General features: G+C 57.8%; 1 protein-coding gene across 2 annotated transcripts in view; it reads right to left on the minus strand.

The window, feature by feature from the left end:
* Positions 1-7870: 7870 nt before the first annotated feature.
* Positions 7871-18976, minus strand: part of ATP9B (ATPase phospholipid transporting 9B (putative)) — a 150298-nt gene continuing 139192 nt past the window's right edge. Inside the window, 10 exon segments of one of the 2 annotated variants that reach the window (NM_001080255.1) lie at positions 7871-8399; positions 9801-10004; positions 10616-10673; positions 10935-11043; positions 12424-12488; positions 12763-12918; positions 13498-13562; positions 13710-13854; positions 15197-15286; positions 17299-17397. In NM_001080255.1, the coding sequence (NP_001073724.1) occupies positions 8263-8399; positions 9801-10004; positions 10616-10673; positions 10935-11043; positions 12424-12488; positions 12763-12918; positions 13498-13562; positions 13710-13854; positions 15197-15286; positions 17299-17397 (1128 nt within the window). In that variant the 3' untranslated portion in view covers positions 7871-8262. 2 annotated transcript variants of the gene reach the window in all.

Here is an 18976-nt window from a genome sequence, read left to right on the forward strand (position 1 = left end):
GCTTCTGTGGCATATATTCTGGGCCTCTGTGGCTAGATGCACATATATTTATAATTTTTACGTCTTCCTGATGGATGGGCCCTGTAATCGTTATGAAACATGCCTCTTTGTTTAATGACATTTTCTGTGTGTTAAAATCTATTTTATCTGACATTCATACGGCCGTTCCAGCTTCCCGACCTTGTTCTTTGCATAATGTATGTTTTTCCACTTTAGTCCATTCGTGAGTCTAAAGTGCACCTACTGTAGCCGGGTTCGGGTTGGATCACATTTTCTTTTGATCAGCTTGTTAAATCCATCCACATTTAATGTTAGTATTGATATCATTGGATTTATATCTGCCATTTCATTTTTCTTGTTTTCTGTTTTCCTCCCGTTGGTTTGTTCCTCTGTTCCTCCTTTATTGCTTTATGTTAAGTGAATGTTTTCTGATGTAGCAAAATGAATTCTTTAGTGCTTTTTACCCCTTTTAAAGTTATTTCTTTAGTGGATTTACCACAGAAATATTAACATCACAGTCAGCTTCAGATGCCTAGTAGCTTAATTTCAGTGACAGACATAACCATGAATCCTATGTGGGTTCATTCCTTTCTCCTCTTTTTATGGTAACATGTTAACGAATGGTGATGCTGCAGACCCAGCGGGGCTCTGGTGCTCCTTCACCACCTGCAGGCATCTCCTTCCTCCCAGCTTTGTTTCACCCACTTCCTTAGTTCTGGTGAAAATATTACACTTGTCTTACATTTCCACTAATTATAGGCCTCACATTACATTATATCTGTATTATTTTATACGATTGCTTTTTAAACCAGTTATTGGAATAAAGGAGGAAAATATACATTTGTACTGCTTCATAAAATGACGTACTTACCTTTAACAGCACTGTTTATTCATGTGGCTTCAGTGTCTGTCTGGGGTCACCCGCTTTCCACCTGAAGAACTTCCTTTATTTCTTGTAAGGTGGGTCTGCCAGCAGCAAGTTCTCAGTGTTTGTTTATCTGGGAAAATCTTCATTTCACCCTCGCTTTTGAAAGGTAGTTTTGCTGAGTATCAGATTCTTGGTTTGCAGTGTTCTCCTCTGAGCACACTGGTGTGTTGCCCACTGCCTTCCAGCCTGCGGAAGTCTCCTTTGGGCTCAGTCCCCTGGGGCAGCGGAAGTGACCTTGGGATTTTTGTCGTGTCTGCAATCCTCAGCGCTTTCACAGTGATGCAGGCCAAGGTCCTCTCTGTTGAAAGGGAGGCCAGAGGCGGATTTCTGGGCCCACCTGAGACCCCGCCTGTGGGCTCCTTACCTGGGAGGAGCTGCCTCCCCTCTGCCGCTCGTCTGCTTTGCTGTGGACTCAGCCTCAGCTGGGACCCCAGGCCGCACCGGAACCCCAGCTGGCCCTGGGGTCTGTCCTGCTCTGCGAGGCCCACAAGGGCCTGGCGGCCTCTGAGGCGGACCCAGGAGGGGTGAGGATGCCCCGTGGAGCAGAGTCCCCGCAGTTCCCCTCCATCCTCTTGAGGGATCCTGCACGGGCTCCTGCTGCCCTGGGTCCCTCCCAGCAGCCTCAGGCCAAACCTATGTTTCTGAGAGCTGAGGGCGTGCGGAGGCGGCGGGCACTCCACACCCCCCATATCTGGCTGGCTGGGCATCTGCTCTGGCCACCGACCTGGCTGGAGGGAACTAGGGTCCTCCTCTGGTTTCTGGCAAGCTTCACGGTTTGCACCTGTGAGCTCACTATGCCTTCGTTTTGCAGAATGGTAACAGGAACAGTCTTCTGATGGCAACTCTTAAATTCAGCAGTGGCCCAAGGCGAGCAGTTTTCCATCCCAGTCTTGGGCCGAGGTTGGCGGGGTTGGGGGGTGGTCTGGGTCCCTTTCTCGCTCTAATTGGCTTCGCTTTTGCACACAGTGAGTTTTCGGGAGGGGCGGGCACAGGACCCCAGGCACAGGCCAGCACCCCCTCCCCAGCCCGGGGCTCTGGCCCAGCGTGGGAGGAGATGGAATCCGCCCATGGCTTGGGTCTGCCGAGCTTCCCAAACTATTTTTAAAGTGTTTTTGGTTCAATAAAGCTCTAAACAAGTTTTGCCAGGCACTTTTTCCATTAATTTTTAAACTGGAGTGAATTTCAAGGGAAATTTAATCCATGTGCTTCTGATTCATTTACACTTAACTCATGGAGATGCTGCGTTGAACTGTTTGATGTTGAAGCAGAAGTCGGCTTTTTACAAGCCCGCTTGGCCTTTTTTCCTTCTTGGAAACAGGAAGTGGCGTCTTGCCAAAGTGTAAATGGATGGGAACCCTCAGGGAAGATGCTGTTTCAAGCCCACACCCTAGAGCCTGGGGCTGTGGCAGGGCTGGGCTGTGGGGTCCCAGGAGCTGACAGCGGGGGGTTCCAGGCAGGGGCCATGGGCCCGACACCTCCGCACACCCCCAGGCTCCCCCGCATTTGGGCCTCCGGTGCCCAGACAGCAAGAGACCCTGTGCTGTACTTGTCTGCTTACAACGCGTGTGGACACACGCAACACACGCAACACAGTTCACTGTCAACACACGCAACACACGCAACACAGTTCACTATCAACACACGCAACACACGCAACACAGTTCACTGTCAACACACGCAACACACGCAACACAGTTCACTGTCAACACACGCAACACACGCAACACAGTTCACTGTCAACACATGCAACACACGCAACACAGTTCACTGTCAACACACGCAACACACGCAACACAGTTCACTATCAACACACGCAACACAGTTCACTATCAACACACACAACACACGCAATACAGTTCACTGTCAACACACGCAACACACGCAACACAGTTCACTGTCAACACACGCAACACACGCAACACAGTTCACTGTCAACACACGCAACACACGCAACACAGTTCACTGTCAACACACGCAACACACGCAACACAGTTCACTGTCAACACATGCAACACACGCAACACAGTTCACTGTCAACACACGCAACACAGTTCACTATCAACACACACAACACACGCAACACAGTTCACTGTCAACACACGCAACACACGCAACACAGTTCACTGTCAACACACGCAACACACGCAACACAGTTCATTGTCAACACACGCAACACAGTTCACTATCAACACACACAACACACGCAACACAGTTCACTGTCAACACACGCAACACACGCAACACAGTTCACTGTCAACACACGCAACACATGCAACAGTGCACTGTCAACACACGCAACAGAGTTCACTGTCAACACACGCAACACATGGAACACACACAACACACACAACACAGTGCACTATCAACACACGCAACACACTGCACTATCAACCCATGTAACACACGCAACACAGTTCACTGTCAACACACGCAACACACATAACACAGTTCACTGTTGACACAACGCACGCAACACACGCAACACAGTGCACTATCAACCCACACAACACACGCAACACAGTGCACTATCAACCCACACAACACACGCAACACAGTTCACTGTCAACACATGCAACACACATAACACAGTTCACTGTTGACACACATAACACAGTTCACTATGGAAACAATAAGTGTGCGCTTCACTGGCATCAAGTACGGGCACACAGTCGCCATTGTCTGTGGAGTGCTCTCACCTTCTCAAGCTGGCACCCGGATCACCAGCCCCACCCCATCCCCTACCTCCCATTTGTGAACCTGCACACTAAGCTAAGCCCAGGCCCCTTGTGTGGATGGAATCACTCAGTATTTGTCCTTTTAGAACGGCTGTTTCACTCGGCAACATGTCCTCGAGGTCCATCTGGGTTGTTCCCGGTCAGCGCTCCTCCCTGTTGAGGCTGACTCAGCCCGTCGTGGGCAGGGACCTGCTTCCCTCCCTGCTCGTCCGTGGAAGGGTGTTTGCATTGAGTGCACCTCCCCACCGTCAGGAAGTTGCCGGCCTGAGCACGGGTGCAGATACTCCTCGAGACCCTCCCTCTGGCCTCTGGGTGACTGGCCCCCTCGGGGGTCTCTGGCCCACATGCTCCAAGTCGGGCTCCTCCAGGGACCCGCAGCCCATGTTGCTCTGTCGATGGCACTGCAGCGGCTGCTCTGGGCAGGTGCTACAACGTCCTGGCGGCCGTGAGACCTTCCGGCCGGCGGCCAGAACTGGAAGGCAGAGGGGAGGCGGTGGCAAGGCAGAGGACCCCAGGCTGGAGGCACTTTAGAGGACGAATGCCTGCCCTGGTGCAGGCAGAGGACCAAGGCTTCTGGGACCCAAGGACAAAGGGCACGGCTGCAGCCTGGTGGGCTGGGGCTGTTGAGGGGGACTGGGAAGGGACTCAGAAACGCCCCAGGCCTCTCATCCCCGCTGGGAACGGCTCTGTAGCTGGGCCCACCCAAGTCTGTCCGCCCCTCATCACTGCTGTTTAATGATGCATGGCCTGCGTCCTCACATGGTTCTCATGCAGTGTCCTCCAGATCTGGCCACGTGGGGCCCCAAGCTGCCAGGTGGTCCCTCCTGGGCAGTGTGATGGGGGGCCCTGGACATCCCGGCTCCTAGGGCCACAGCAGGCGGGTCCTAGGGCCACAGCAGGCAGTCTGTAGCTGAGTGGCTCAACTGCCAGGCTGGCAGCTGTGGTTACCAAAATGCCTTCAGCCCCCCTCCACCAAACTCCCCAGCTGGGCATCCACCCAACATTCACCTTCGTTTCCTCCTGAGGACCCGGGTGGGCCCCCGGCTGAGGGCAGAGTGTCCTGCTGAGCATTAGGGTCACGTGGTGGGATGTTGGGGTCTGCATCGCTGACCACACTGGGCGTCCTTCCCCCATAGAGGCTGCTCAGCCTCCAAGTGCCTCATCCAGATCTGACCAGCCTGAGCCCAGCCCCACGGTCCCAAGGTCCTGGAGCCCCCCCCCCCATGCCCTCCCCCGCCTGTCTGTCACCTGCCCCTCATGCAGGCATTCAGATGGGATGGGGTGGTGGAAGTCAGAATGTCCCAGCAATTGTGGGGGCAGAGCCCGCAGCCTGGCACGTGTGCCCGTGGTGGGGTGCCTGTGGCGGGCAGGAGGGGCCCGGCACACAGGAAGCCCTGCTGGAGGAGGTGGCCACCTGCAGGGTCGTGGGGGCAGCCCCTCACATCCTGGGAGGTCCCAGTGACAGGCTACTCTCCCAGAGGTGGTTAGTGGTGGTGAGGGGGTACAGGCCAGACAGGGACCCCACAACCCTGCACCCAGCTCAGGCTCCAGGGGTGTGGGGACCTCAGGGCTCATTGAGAACATGTGAGGGGAGTAGTGGGAGGCTCCCTCCCCAGAGCCCCTGACGCCCCCAGGGTCCTTGGCATTGGAACTGTGACCCCTGAACTGAGCTGGGCCCATCCAGTTCACTGGGTGTGGGTGCCTTGCCCTCTGGCACCCCCAAAGTGGGGCCAGAGCCTCCTCCAGGACCGGCCCGGCCTGGCGCTCTGGGGCCATGTTTGGGGCGTCCCCCTCTGCTCTGCTATTCCGGACACAGGGAGCTGCTCAGCTGGAGCGGGGGCATCACGGGGCTCTGGGGCCAGGAGGCTGCGTCCCAGCCAGTGAGATGTCACCCCAGTGAGGGGAGTGGGCCTGGGGGTGCAGCTGCCTTCCGCTCCTGTTTGGTGAAAACAATAAGAAGCACAGTACCCCTTCTCTTTGGGCGAGACCCCAAAGTCATCATCGTAACTGCAGCCTCCAGACACTCAGACAGACCACTCTCCTTGGCAGCGACAGTCAGGGCTACTCGGGACTAGGACGTTGGGGCTGAGTGGACGCCCCGCCAGCTTGCCTGTGTGGAGGGCACCCCCTGTAGTTGTGCCCAGAAGCCCTGGGAGCGACCGTCTAAACTGTGAGGCTCCCCCCGATGCTCAGGAGTCTGGCTTCTCTTAGAGCCGGCTCTCTGAGGGCAGGTGACCCAGCCAGGTGCTGGGCAGGGGACGTGAAGACACAGCCTGGACCAGACACCCGGCCCCATCATAGAATCAGAGCCGCCTTGGCTCGGCCAGCCAGTCTCTGCACCCTCAGGTCAGGAAGAGCCTGGGAGCCCTGAAGCGACGTTAGGTCACTCTGAACAAACAGCATCCAGGGTTCAGCGCAGTCACCTGACCGTCGTGAGCCTGCCCGGGAGGACCCCTCCGGCTCTGTCTGTCCCAGGCGTGGGCTGTGTGACCGGGGCAGGGGCTCCGCTGCCCAGGGACCCGAGGCCCTGCCCCCTCCGTGCTTCAACCCCGTCCTGCCTTTGCTTCACTCGCTTCTCAGAGGTCGTGTCCACCCTCAGCTCTCCCTTGAGCCCTGACGGGCCACCCAGCCGATGGATGGACGCAGAGCTCCGAGGGGCCTGAGCAGGGCCGATGGACGAGCAGAGTGGGCCCAGCCTCCCCTTGGGAGCTCTGGCCTCCTTGGAAGAAGCCACCGCAGCCCCCGGCAGAGCATCCTGTGACTGGGAACGGAGAGTTCCGCCTGACCCCGGTCACCCCGGCTCAGAGCCCGCCAGGCCCACGGTGGCCGCTCGCCCAGTTGGCAGAAGGGACTGGGGGGTCGGGCAGGGACTCGGGGGCCCCTCCACACGTTGGCTTCCCTGAGCCGGGCGGGCCCCCGACCCTGTAGGCAGCAGAGCTGGGCTGTGGAAGGCGCTGGGGTCGGCCTTTCTCTGCGGCAGCCACATAGCCCAGGCCTGAGAACTGGCTTGGAGAAGAGCAGAGAGGGTCTCTGGCTTTACAATCACGTGGTTGTGAGACTCATAAAGTTCTGCTTTAAGGAAAACGGTGCATGACCTCGGTCCTCCTGGGCCCTAGGGTTCTGCTCACCCAGAGTCTCCCGGCCACCAGGAGGGCGGCGGGCAGAAGAGCGGGGGCCGCGGGCGGGGTCATCCTGGGAGAACCAGGTGTTGCCCGCACTTTACCATGAAGGGGACCCCGGTCCCCATCCAGAGTGTAGTTCGCGTGGACACAGGCCCGTGCGTGAAGGCGGCGAATGCGCGGAGAATCTAGCCCAGACCGCTGACTGACCCGAGAGCCCGGAAGTTGGGCCGCCGGCCTTGGCTGCATTCCTTAGTTTCTAGCGCCACCTGCTGGAGTCCCCTGGAATTACACTTGCTCTGCGCGCTCTGTTCATCGGGAGCCCAGCCAGGCCGCCTGAGCAGGAGCCTGAGCAGGCACCGCCCATTGAGGGCCTCTGGGATCACAGGGGCGCAGCCACCGCGCCCCCTGCTAGGGACGCAAACCAGTGCCACCTGCCTGTCGTGCGGGGCCCTTACTGGCAGCTTGGGATGAGACCCCCGCCCGGGACAAAGGAACACCAGGAGCTGTCCGGACTGGGGGTCAGACCAGGGTTTAGCAGGAAGTCGGGGAGCCAGCACAGTGCTTGTGTGGATGGCCAGCTTCCCTGAGTCTAAATTACTCCAGCAAAAAGGGCTTTCAGGAGAACCTGCAGGGTGGACCCACCCAGCAGCAGTGGGAGCAGCCTCCCCGGGACCCCAGGGTCTGCCTGTTTGGGGGCCACAGAACTGTTTGCTGAGAGGAGCTGGGTATGTGAGGGGCTTCCGACTGACGGCCTTTCCTGTGGGGACCTGGCCGGGGACCAGAGTGAGAAGCCCCCCTGGGATGCATCCTGGGCAGTGGCCACCCAGAGGGGGACTTGGAGCACGGCCTGGAGGAGGAAGCGCTCTCCCACGGAAGCACCCGCGAGCGGCCATGGACCGCCTGAGTGCCAGGAGCCAGAAGCAGCAGCAGACTCAGACAAACACCAGAAGGACACGGACAGCTGAGCTAATAGCAGCGCCTCAGGACACACGCGTGTGGCTGCCGTGGGCATGGAGAGGCTGTGCGGGCGCCTGGGACCGGGGTGCGCCTGCAGGAGGCGCGGGGAGGGTGTGGCAGACACAGCCTGGACAGAATGGAGGCTTTATTCTGGTGAAGAAGGGCGACTCTGTTATGACATCAAAGAAACAACCTGAATGTTAGTTGGGAAGTTGCAGGATAGTAAATAAATTTTCATTTCAGTTCCCAGAACTGCAGAGAATGCTGATGTTTTACAGTAACAGGGCTCATATTCCTGGAAACTCAAGCTGGTGCTACATGAAAATTAAACTTTGAAAAACAACAGAAAGGGGAGGAAAAGAAATCCAGCCCCATGAGGACAAGGGGGGGAAGTCCATGGTGCCTAGGCAGGATGTTCATGGCGCCTGGCTGGGCTGCCTGGGCCCTTCTGGCCTCATGGCCTCTCAGCAGCTGCAGTGCTCCGGACATCACGGCCACCAGCCGAAGGTGCAGGGAGGGGCTAGGAGGAGAGCTTGGAGTAGCTGGGCGGGGACAGCTTCCGCTTCAAGTACTTCAGGACATAGAGAGGGAGGCAGCTGACCACTGTGATGGCTGACACTTTCCACACGAAGGTCACAGTCGTGATAAAGGCAACGTCTGTGGGAGAGAAAGCCCGAACAGGTCTCAGGGTGCTGGGGTCGTGGCCCCCCTCCGCCTGCACCCAGGTTACCACAGAGGTGGGCCTGGCAGAGCCTCGGGGTCCCTGTGAAGGCACTGTTCTGCCTGCATCAGGTGAAGGGTTCGCAACAGGAGGCAGGAACCCCCCGTGTTCAGGGGCAGATGCGCACAATGGAGCCCATGATGGGTTGGACCTTCTGGGCCTGTCTGGAGTCAGCAGAGCCATCTCCGCAAGTCTGCCCCCCACGGGTCCTGCTGACCCAGGGGACGTGCCGGGCCGACCTCCAGCCTGGCGGAGGTTAGGCTGTCCTGATGCTGACGGGGAGAGCCGCGTGGGAACCTGGCTGGGCGATCGCCTTCAGGACGTGCCAACCCTGCAGGCTGTGGGCAAAGCTGCCCGAAGAACCACGGACGGCATGGGGCCCGGGAAGCAGAGGCCTGGTCTGCCCAGGGCTCACGGGGCCTGGGCAGTGTGGGCACGCCGTGAGGACCCGGCTCAAGCACAACAAACTGGAGGCCTGGTGCCATGTGCGGGACAGTGTGGATGCCCGTTGGGCACACATGGCGGCAGCCCTGTCCTTCTGACGAGTGCAGGACCGGGGCCCCGGGGGGTCATGAGGCGCCTCTGCAGGTGGATCAGGCCAGAGCGTCCCGGGGGAAGGGCCGGCGGGAAATGCCTCCCAGACGGGGGACGGGGCTCTCCTCAGTCGGGTGTCTCCAGCGTCTCCAGCGACGGCATTCAGCTGCCCGTCTACCCTTTCACTTCGCCCACTTGACAAAGTGCCGAAAGACTCAGCCCGCACCCGTTCCCTGGGAACCACAGCTCCCCCTGGGGCTCCGTCCACAGTTTCAGGTTCTGCCCTGCGTGTCCTGTACCTGTGCTCTGCACCCGCGTCCTGTCCTCTGCACTCTGAGCCCCACATCCTGTCCTCTGTGCTCTGAGCCCCGCATCCTATCCTCTGTCCTCTGCGCCCGCATCCTGTGTTCTGTGCTCTGCACCCGCGTCCTGTCCTCTATGCTCTGCCCTCTGTGCCCGCGTCCTGTCCTCTGTGCTCTGTGCCTGCGTCCTGTCCTCTGCTCCACGTCCTGTTCTTCACGCACACATGGGGGGTAGGGGGTGGGCGCGCGGGCCCTGTACTTTGAGCCTCTTCCCTGCAGCCTCAGCAGGAAGCAGGAAGAAGACCAAGGGGAGCATGCCCTTGGGGAGCCCAGCCCAGCTCTGGGCATCACTACATGGAACTCTGTCTCCCCGCAAAGTGAGCTGTGTGCTGTGAAGCTGTCTGCAATCCACACTGAAGATCATGTAGCAGAAGCAACAAGAAAATCACGTGGAAACCAGGAAGAGACAGTTATTCAGAGAACAACTGCATGGCAACTTACCAAAATATTCATTGAGGAAAGCCAGCGAGGCCACGTAGCAGCCGAGGCTGAGCAGCTGGGCCACGACCATGAGCCAGTGCCAGGTCCTGACGGTCAGCGCCACCATCAGCAGCTCCGTGAGCACCAGCGCCGTGAAGGAGATGGCCACCACGTGCACGAACTCAGACTCAAACAGCACCAGCGCCCCGAACATGAGGATGCCACCTGGGAGAGAGCACCGCCTTCCGCTGCGGCTGCCGGCTCCGTCACCGAGAGGCTGCCGCTAACGACATCGACCGTGCCAACAGACACGGGCCTGCACGGCTGGGGAGCTGAGCGGCGCCGCACAGACACTCTGGACGGGCAGCGGAGCAGCATCGGGGCAGGCCTTCCCCCCAGTTGGTGATCACGCCCTGGTGCCCGCTGCGGGTCTGGCCACTGCCCACACACTCCACGGCGCCTGTTTCTCTGGGACGCCACAAGGGCAGCTGGCTCCTTCTAACTACAGGGTCCAGATCTCGTCAAGCCCTGCCACCACGCCAAGAAAGCAAGCCACTGTGTGGGCTAGATGCTGTCATAAGGGCTGATTACGTTTTTCAGAATTGTCATTTATTTAAAACCAGGTCGGTTTTTAGGTGACCTGGACCAGTAAGAAACGCCAGCCCACACTGCGCTGGGAAGGGGCCAGCTGCTGGGGATCGACTCGCGAGATAAACAGAAGGCGATCTTCAACTGTTGACGAAACATGGGGCCTGAGAAATTTAACCGGCAGGCAGAGCACCACTGCTAACAAGAGATAAGGCAGCTTCAGCCCAGGAGGAGAGAGTCTGTCTTACCTTGGTAAATGCTGATCAGAACCCAGACGAGGAAGGTCTTGAAGGATAAGGATCGCCCCTGGGGAGACAGGGGAGCAGCTCTGTCAGTGGCGCAGCACGTGTGTCTCGTGGCCGCGTGTGGGTAGCCTGTGAAGACCCCAGGCCCGCGGCCCACCAAGGTATGGACCCCGGCAGCTCCAGGGGGCGGGAGCCGACCCCGCCTGAGGACGACGCTGACCCAGGGCCACGGTTCCCACAGAAAGAGGATGCGCCCTCCTCACAAGCACAGTCTCATGCGGAGCACTACAGCTCCCCCCCGCTTGGGTCTAGCGGGCCGCACCTTGGTGAGGTCCTTGTACAGCTCTGGGTACAGCATGGCCATCTCCGGCTTCACATCCTGGTCCAGCACCAGCGAGAACACGGGGAACATGGTGTAGACGGTTGCGTACCTGAAGGAGAGCAGGGCGGTTACCCCGGGAGCACACCTCTTCCACCAGAGGCCAAAGGCAAACTCTAAACAGAACAAAACAAGTTGGCAACAGAGCAGAACCTGTCCTAAAGCACTGGAGCAATGCCTACAAGCCACAATGCTCACAGGCAGCGGAATCCAAATTTTCGGTTTTAATTAAAGCTTTTTAATTAAAACTTTGAGATTGCTGCAGACGTCAGAACAGTTATCACAGAGAACCCAGACAGACCCCGAGGAGCCGTTAGCCAGCTCCCCCCAGTGGCCGCATCTCCAGAACTGCAGCCAGCCTGAGGCCGGGAGGCCACAGGGGGCCCTGGAGCCCGCCTGGAGTCTCCCTCTGCCCCTCCGACCCCCTGGCACCTGTTCTCCATGTCGTAATTGTTGTTGCCTAACGGCGACAGGCCAGCATCACACTGCGGGCGCCAGCGTCTGGACTCTTGCTCAGCTGGTCCCTGGTCCCTGGCTCTGGGCAGGGCAGTTCCACACCCCCTTCTCTGCAGTGCATCTGTGTCAGCCCATTTTTGGTTATTACTAATACAAATAAAGCGGCTACAGACTGCACAGGGTTTTTGTTCTGTAAAGGTAAGCTCGATTATTTCTGACAGGGGTGCCAGCCGGGGCCGGAGGACCAGGGGTGCAGGCAGCTGTGTGCTTCGTTTCAGCAGAAGTCGCTGAGCTCGCCACAGTGCCCAACCCGCCGCCTCAGGTCCGCTGCCTAGCAGCCCAAGCCTTCATCCCTGGGCTGCAGGGACACGACTCAGTGGATCTCCTGAGTCAGCTGTTGGGCGTCGGGGCTTCGCAGGACCGCGCTGAATAGAGGAGGGGTCTTCCTGTGGCAATGGGCACACATGGAGGTGAGGGCTGTTGGGCCGTAGGTTTACTCTTATCTCTGGGCTGCTTTCCCACTGTGCGCTCCTGCCGGGGCTGTAGAGGCCTGGGAGCCCCCTTCTTGCCAACACCTAGCGAGGTCTGTGGTCTTAACTCAGCTGTGCTCCCCCAGGAGGCCTCCCGGTGGCTGTCCCAGGATGTCAGGCCCGTCCCAGCGCTGTCTGCCCTTCGTGTCTTTGCCGCTAACTTCACGTCCTGCTAGGAAGAACCATGTCCGGCGGGAGGGTGCGGGCCCAGGAAGGGGCGGCCCTGCTTGGATGCAGTGTGGCTTCCCCAGAAAAACAGCTTCTAAGGAGAACAGGTGACAGCGGGATCGCCGGGGGACAGACGGAGAGGGGCCACCTCCCACGCGCACGTGTGTGATCGTCCTGACTCTGCCCATGTGGGAAGCGCTCCGGCTATGGCCTCCCAGGTTCCCAAGGACCCGTCCTCCCGACGTGCGGCCACTGCGTGTGCTGGATGGTCCACTTACCCCACCATGAGGAAACCCTGGTACAGAGGGACCGATGCAAAGTAGAAGACGGAGGAGAACACAGCCTGGAGGGAGAGAGCAGTGACGCAGGTCCCGACGGGTGGTCAAAACGCGAGGCACCCAAGGAGCCACCGCCCACGGCCCACCGCCCTCCTGGAATGCGGGGGCGGCGGAATGGGGTGGGCTGGGGCGGGATTGGGGGGGCCTGGGCTGGGACTGGGTGGGGTTGGAAGCGGGGATTGGGGTGGTGCTGGGGGCGGGGATTGGGATGGGGCCAGGGCGGGGACTGGGAGCGGGGATGGTGAATTGGGGTGGGGCTGGGGGCACGGCGGGACGCACCTGCATCGTGGAGATGATGAGGCCCCGGTGCATGACGAACTGGCCGAGTGCCGCCGAGCGCTTGTAGCTGCTGCGCCCGTGCACCATGAGCAGACGGCCAACGTGCTTGAACCGCGTGATGGAGAAGTCAGCTGCCAGTGAGGCCTGCCGCCCCTCCTGCAAGGGCGGGTGGGGTGCTCAGGACAGGCCGAACCCACCAGGGAGCGACATGCTGCTGGGGACGGGCCTGCGGGGCGTGTCCGACCCACAGCTCCCGGGAGCACAGAGTGGGCGGAACTGTGCGGGCCCCCTGCCCAAGGGAGTCCACTCTCGGCTGAGGAGCGGCCGCTGCCCCCAGGACCTCGGGAGGGTCCAGCTCCAGCACTGTGGGCGTCCCAGGATCTAAGCAGGGACCTCGGGCGTCTGCAAGCCAGTCCTTGCAACCTGTCGCCTCAGCTGGAGCCGCCAACTCACGCCCCACCACAAGCAGCTGCAGGTTCAGCTGTGACCAGACACCCGACTGGGCCCAGGAAGCAAAGGAGCTGGGACCCCGTGCATGCCCCGTCTCTCTGGGTGTTTTCACGTGAGCTCAGAGGACAGACTGGCCAGGGAACCGGGTCGTAGCAGGTCATGACTGTCCCCACCTGGCCTTCAGGGAGCTGCTCCCACAGGGCAGTGGGCCCCACCTTGCCCCCTCCCACCCATGTGGTGGAGCCACCCAGAGCAGGTGCTGGGTGCAGGGAGGGCAGGCCGCACCTTCCCCTCGATGCCGATCCCGCAGTCCGCCGCCTGGATCATGCTCACGTCGTTCCCTCCGTCACCTGAGGCAGGGAACGGGGTGTGAGGAGGGCCTGCAGGGCCCGCCTCCCTCGCTGACAGCAGACAGGGGTCTGGACCCCGGGTACCATGCCGCTGGAGTCCAGCCAGCGGGGAGTGCGGCACCCGTCCCGGTGCATGGGGATGCTCACCGATGGCGCAGGTGCGGCGGCCTGTGTGTTGCTGCAGCAGCTTGACGATGTGGGCCTTCTGGGTGGGCGAGCAGCGGCAGCAGACCACGGCCGGGCACTGGCAGGCCAGCTCCACAAACTCGTGCTCGTAGTACTTCAAGCAGACCTGGGGGAGGAGCGGGCCCAGGTTCACCGCCACAGACAGAGAGTGGATGTACAGCTCGAAGGCCAGGGCTCCAGGGCGGCCTCTGACCAGCCCGCCTCGGCCCCCCTGAGAAGATCTTAGTCTCTGGTCACATGGAACACTTTGATCCCTAGCTCCCCATCTTGGCTGGGAAACTAAAGATCCCCCAGAGCTGCCTAAAGGCTGCGGGGCCCCATGGCTGAGCTGGATACCCCGAGTTATGGCTGTGGCTCTGCTGCCCAGGCCCTGTGGTCCTGTGCGGTTCTGCGGGGGCCACTGAGCAGACTTGGGAGGTGCGGAGCCCAGCAGTGTGGGTGGCAGGCTCTGTGACCACGGCCACCAGCCCCTCCCGGGTCCACAGGGAGAGCGAAAACGTGGCGCCATCCGCAGGCACAGACGGCACGGCCATCTCTGCTGCTCCCCCTGGAAGTGTGGGTGCTGCCTGCACCCTGATGGGCTGGCCTGTGTCCCACTGACAAGGTGGGACACAAAAGGACCCACCACTTCGCCCAGACTCCTAGAAACGTCTGCGAGAACCGTCGGCAAACTGCAGAGGGCGTGGGTGCCTGGCACCCCCTTGTCTGGGTAACTGTGGCCGCCAGGCCCATGAGCAGAGTGAGTGGAGGGGACCGGACAGAGGGGATGGCCCAGACATCCATGAGCCACCCGCCCCATGCGGGGGTCTCCAGGAGCACAGGGTCTCCCGGGTCCCGGGCCACTGCTGGACGTCTGTGTGTGGATGAATTTAGATCACGAGGTGCGTACCAGAGCCAGGACTCCACAGTGGCCACGCTGCTAGCACGGAGCAGGCTCCAGGCGCCCAGAGAGGGGCTGAGGGACTGAGGGAGCCAGCAGCAGAGCAGAGGCGAGAGCTGTGCGGGCCAGGCTCTCACCGCAGCACAGCGGCCACTCCTCAGGGCCCACCCCTCACAGGGCTGCATGCGGCCTGCTGAGAGCAGAGACCCAGAAACAGTGCCGATGAGCAAGGCAGCCTGGCAGGTACACCTGTGGAAGCCCACAGGCCGCCAGACAGACAGACAGGTCTAGGGGCCGGATGAGCCTCACCTCCAGGGAGGACAGACAGACAGGTCTAGGGGTAGGTGTGGCCTCACCTCCAGGAAGAAGGACAGACAGACAGACAGGTCTAGGGGCAGGACGAGCCTTACCTCCAGGGAGGACAGACAGACAGACAGGTCTAGGGGTAGGTGCGGCCTCACCTCCAGGGAGAAGGACAGACAGACAGACAGGTCTAGGGGCAGGCGCGGCCTCACCTCTAGGGAGAAGGACAGACAGACACACAGGTCTGGGGCAGGACGAGCCTCACCTCCAGGGAGTCCCCGGAAATGACCAGTGCGCAGTCATGTTTCCTTCGAAAGGCATTCAGCTCCAGGTGGGCTTCTCCGCGGCTGGTCACCTCCACGAAAGGGGAGAAAGGCCCAGTTAGCATGATGGAGCTCCAGACACAGGAAACGCTGTAACAAACTGTCTTCCGAATTTCTCCTGCAGCGCTGGCAGTAAACAATATCATTGTTTCCCAATTTGTGGCAACTCAGAGCAGGAGACACATTGGGAAGTGCAGGGCAAGTTCTACAAGTGCAGTAAGATGAGGTGAGCGGAGACGGCAGTCCCGCCCCCGTGAGCGCTCAGGAGCACACGCGAGCGAGCACACGGCGGCCACGAATGGACAGTCTACAGTCTCGGGGTTGGGCGGTCCGGTGGGTCTGAGGAGACCGAGCAGGGGGTGGGGAACGGAAGGACCATTTACAGACGCCTCGTTCATAACAAGGTGAGTGAGCAAAATGCTTGCTTTGTGTTTTGGTCATGAGTTTCAACTCTTTGTAGTTCAGGCCAACTAAGTATCTGGAGGATTAAACGATGTAAAATCGAGCCATAATCTCAAAATACCATTAATTTTAGGATGCAAACATTTCAGAAGCCAACACACCAGTTTTTGACATTCTTCCTGTGGAGATTTTATGGGGCATAAAAGAAATGATATATTATATAGGACTAAAATAAAGTTTCATGTGTTTCAAATTAATCCCAGACTCATCTTTAAGTAGGTAGTTTTTATTATGGAGATTTTATTTGTGGGGCTATAACACTGAAAAGTCAACAAAAATTGATCTGAAATTTTATCAGAATCATTAATAATTTAATTGCAAATAGTAGTCTGCAGGGCCTAATTTGCTATTCTGATGCTCCGAGACAAATGACATTTACATGTAAATTATATTCAAATCACTATTTCTGTAGGTGCAAGTGCTTCATCTGGAAGACAGACACACACCATGTCTGCTCAGCCACCATCAATCAAGACCCAAGAAACTTTTATTTCTTGTTTGAATCAAATTTCATCATAACTAACAGATACAGTAAACACATTAATTTAGATCATTTCTATTAATTTACTTTGATCTAATTAAGGGAGAACATTTAATCTGAAGATGGCGGTAGATTAAAAACACGTCTACTTTGCATTTACAGCTTGTCTCACAGAAGCGGCCTCTAGACCGCATATAACGTGTATGATGACTAAGAGACAGACATTATTATTTCTTGGCTGTGCCACACACCTTGTGGGATCTTAGTTTCCAGGCCAGGGGTTGAACCCAAGGCCTTGGCAGAGAAAGCACCAAGTCCTAACCACTGGACCACTGCTGCTGCTGCCACCAAGTCGCTTCAGTCGTGTCCGACTCTGTGCGACCCCATAGACGGCAGCCCACCAGGCTCCCCCGTCCCTGGGATTCTCCAGGCAAGAACACTGGAGTGGGTTGGCATTTCCTTCTCCAATGCATGAAAGGGAAAAGGGAAAGTGAAGTCGCTCAGTCGTGTCTGACTCCTAGCGACCCCATGGACTGCAGCCCACCAGGCCCCTCCGTCCATGGGATTTTCCAGGCAAGAACACTGGAGTGGGTTGCCATTTCCTTCTCCAGTGCATGAAAGTGAAAAGTGAAAGTGAAGTCGCTCAGTCGTGTCCGACCCTCAGCGACCCCATGGACTGCAGCCCACCAGGCTCCTCCGTCCATGGGATTTTCCAGGCAAGAGTACTGGAGTGGGGTGCCATTGCCTTCTCCGACTGGACCACTAGGGAACTGTAATTTTTTAAATCACTACACACTTTTATAAATCAAATGGAAAGTGATGGCAGTATGTCTGTTTTAAAATAGATATTTAGTTAATAATTCTAATAGCACTACAGGAAAATACTCTTGAATGTGTATCTTGTTTCACTCTATCAAAAGCAGCTTTTTGATCACATTAATATATGTAACTAATAGAAATCTGTTTTTAACATTTATAAATTGAGCAAGGAAATTATTTCTCTTTTTAAATAGGTATCTAGTAATTAATTTACATTCTCATAAAACCAGTAAATTTTAATTTAAAACGTTTAAAGTCCAAAGGGATGTGGACTACACTTACCGGCCTGAAAACATGCGTGTCCTGCGTTCGTGACACCAGGTGGGAACTCTTGGCGATGCACGTGGCGGTCTCCAGCTTGTCGCCTGTCAGCATCCAGATCTAGGAGACAGTCCCAGTGGGTGAGCCCCAGCTCTGGCACGCGTTCACTTCTTTAGTCTCTATCCTTGGACACCTGCACCTACAGCGTCACTATTCACAACAGCCAAAACGTGCAGTGAGGCAAGAGTCCACGGACGGACAGTGGAGACACCAGTGTGGGCCCTCCATACAGGGCAGGCGGTTCCGACATCTGCTACAATGGGGGCGGGCCTCGAGGACACTGTGCTGAGTGGAACAAACCAGCTGGCAAGGGAAACACTGCCTGATCGCGCCTAAGTGCGGTCCCTAGAGGAGTCGGACTCAGAGAGACCAAGTGGACCAGCAGGTGCTGGGGCTGCGGGAGGGACAGCTGGCAGCCCAGGGGCAGTTTCGTCTTGAAACTGGCGCGTGAAGGCAGGCGGCGGCTGCACGGACTCAAGTGCACCTAGTGTCACCGCTCCGTGCACCGGGGACTGTAAAGATGGAATGAGAACGTCTCAGACGACGTGCTGACGGCAACAGCAAGGGCAGAGTAATGTTCAGACGAGCCAGCTGGAGCCGGGGCAGGCGAAGGACTGGGACAGGAGCCTCATGGCCGAAGGGCCACAGGGCTGAGGACCCGACCCGAGATTCTTGTGTGACCTGTGAGCTTCTCAGTTGAAAGCTGGGGTTCAAGATGGGTTGACGGGCAGTGGTTAAGCCAGAAATTATGTCAGATAAGGCATGTTGAACAAGACCATGAAAAATAAAAAGATCTAGCCCATTTATTATTGTAGTTATTTAACTTTTGCTGCACCCTGTGGCTTACGGTATCTCAGTTTCCCAACTAGGGACTAAACTTGGGCCGTGGAAGCCCAGAATCCTAACCACTAGGCGACCAAGGAACTCCAGAGACCACTCTAACTTATAAATATCACACACATGCAGTATTACTGTGTAAATCTCCCTAGCCTGAAAAGCAAAATCAGCACACTTTATACATAATGGAATGGTTTATACACACTTCCTGTAACATCAGTAGTTTCTATCCTCTGAATTTTCCAGGTGTTCTATGTATCAGACACAAGTGTGAATTTTGGGGCACAGGACGCAAACTTACATGGTGTACTGGCTCTCTGCTCAGTGGCTCCTTTCAGTGTCTGAGGATTTGTGTTTTTTATTTCCATTACACATTTAGATTTACTTTACTGAGCCTAGATCTGAGATTATGACACCTCATTGTGACAAGGTTGGAAACAAGGCACAGAACAAGAATCCCCGCTCCCGACAATCCGGTGACCGTGACCTGCGGGTGCCATGGCTCATGCTCAGAGGACGGGCCGAAACCGCATCCTTCCATGGGACGGGACAAAGGAGTCTGCATCTTTAGATGGAAAACGGGGAGGAACTAGGGCAGAGCCTCACCCGGGGCTCAGGGAGCAGCTACTGCAGACACCCACACCTCTACACGGGGCGCGCGCACTGCCCGGCTCGCCGACCACCCAGGACACCGCGAGCTGGACTGGCGGAGCTCAGGAAGAAACATGGTGGACGGGCAGGCTGTCCGCTCTAACCTGTCTCGCATCTCTACCCAACTTCCTGGCCAGGCGGGCTAAGGTTG

This window comes from Bos taurus, chromosome 24 (genome assembly GCF_002263795.3).
Source record: "Bos taurus isolate L1 Dominette 01449 registration number 42190680 breed Hereford chromosome 24, ARS-UCD2.0, whole genome shotgun sequence".
In the NCBI taxonomy this organism is placed as follows: domain Eukaryota; kingdom Metazoa; phylum Chordata; class Mammalia; order Artiodactyla; family Bovidae; genus Bos; species Bos taurus.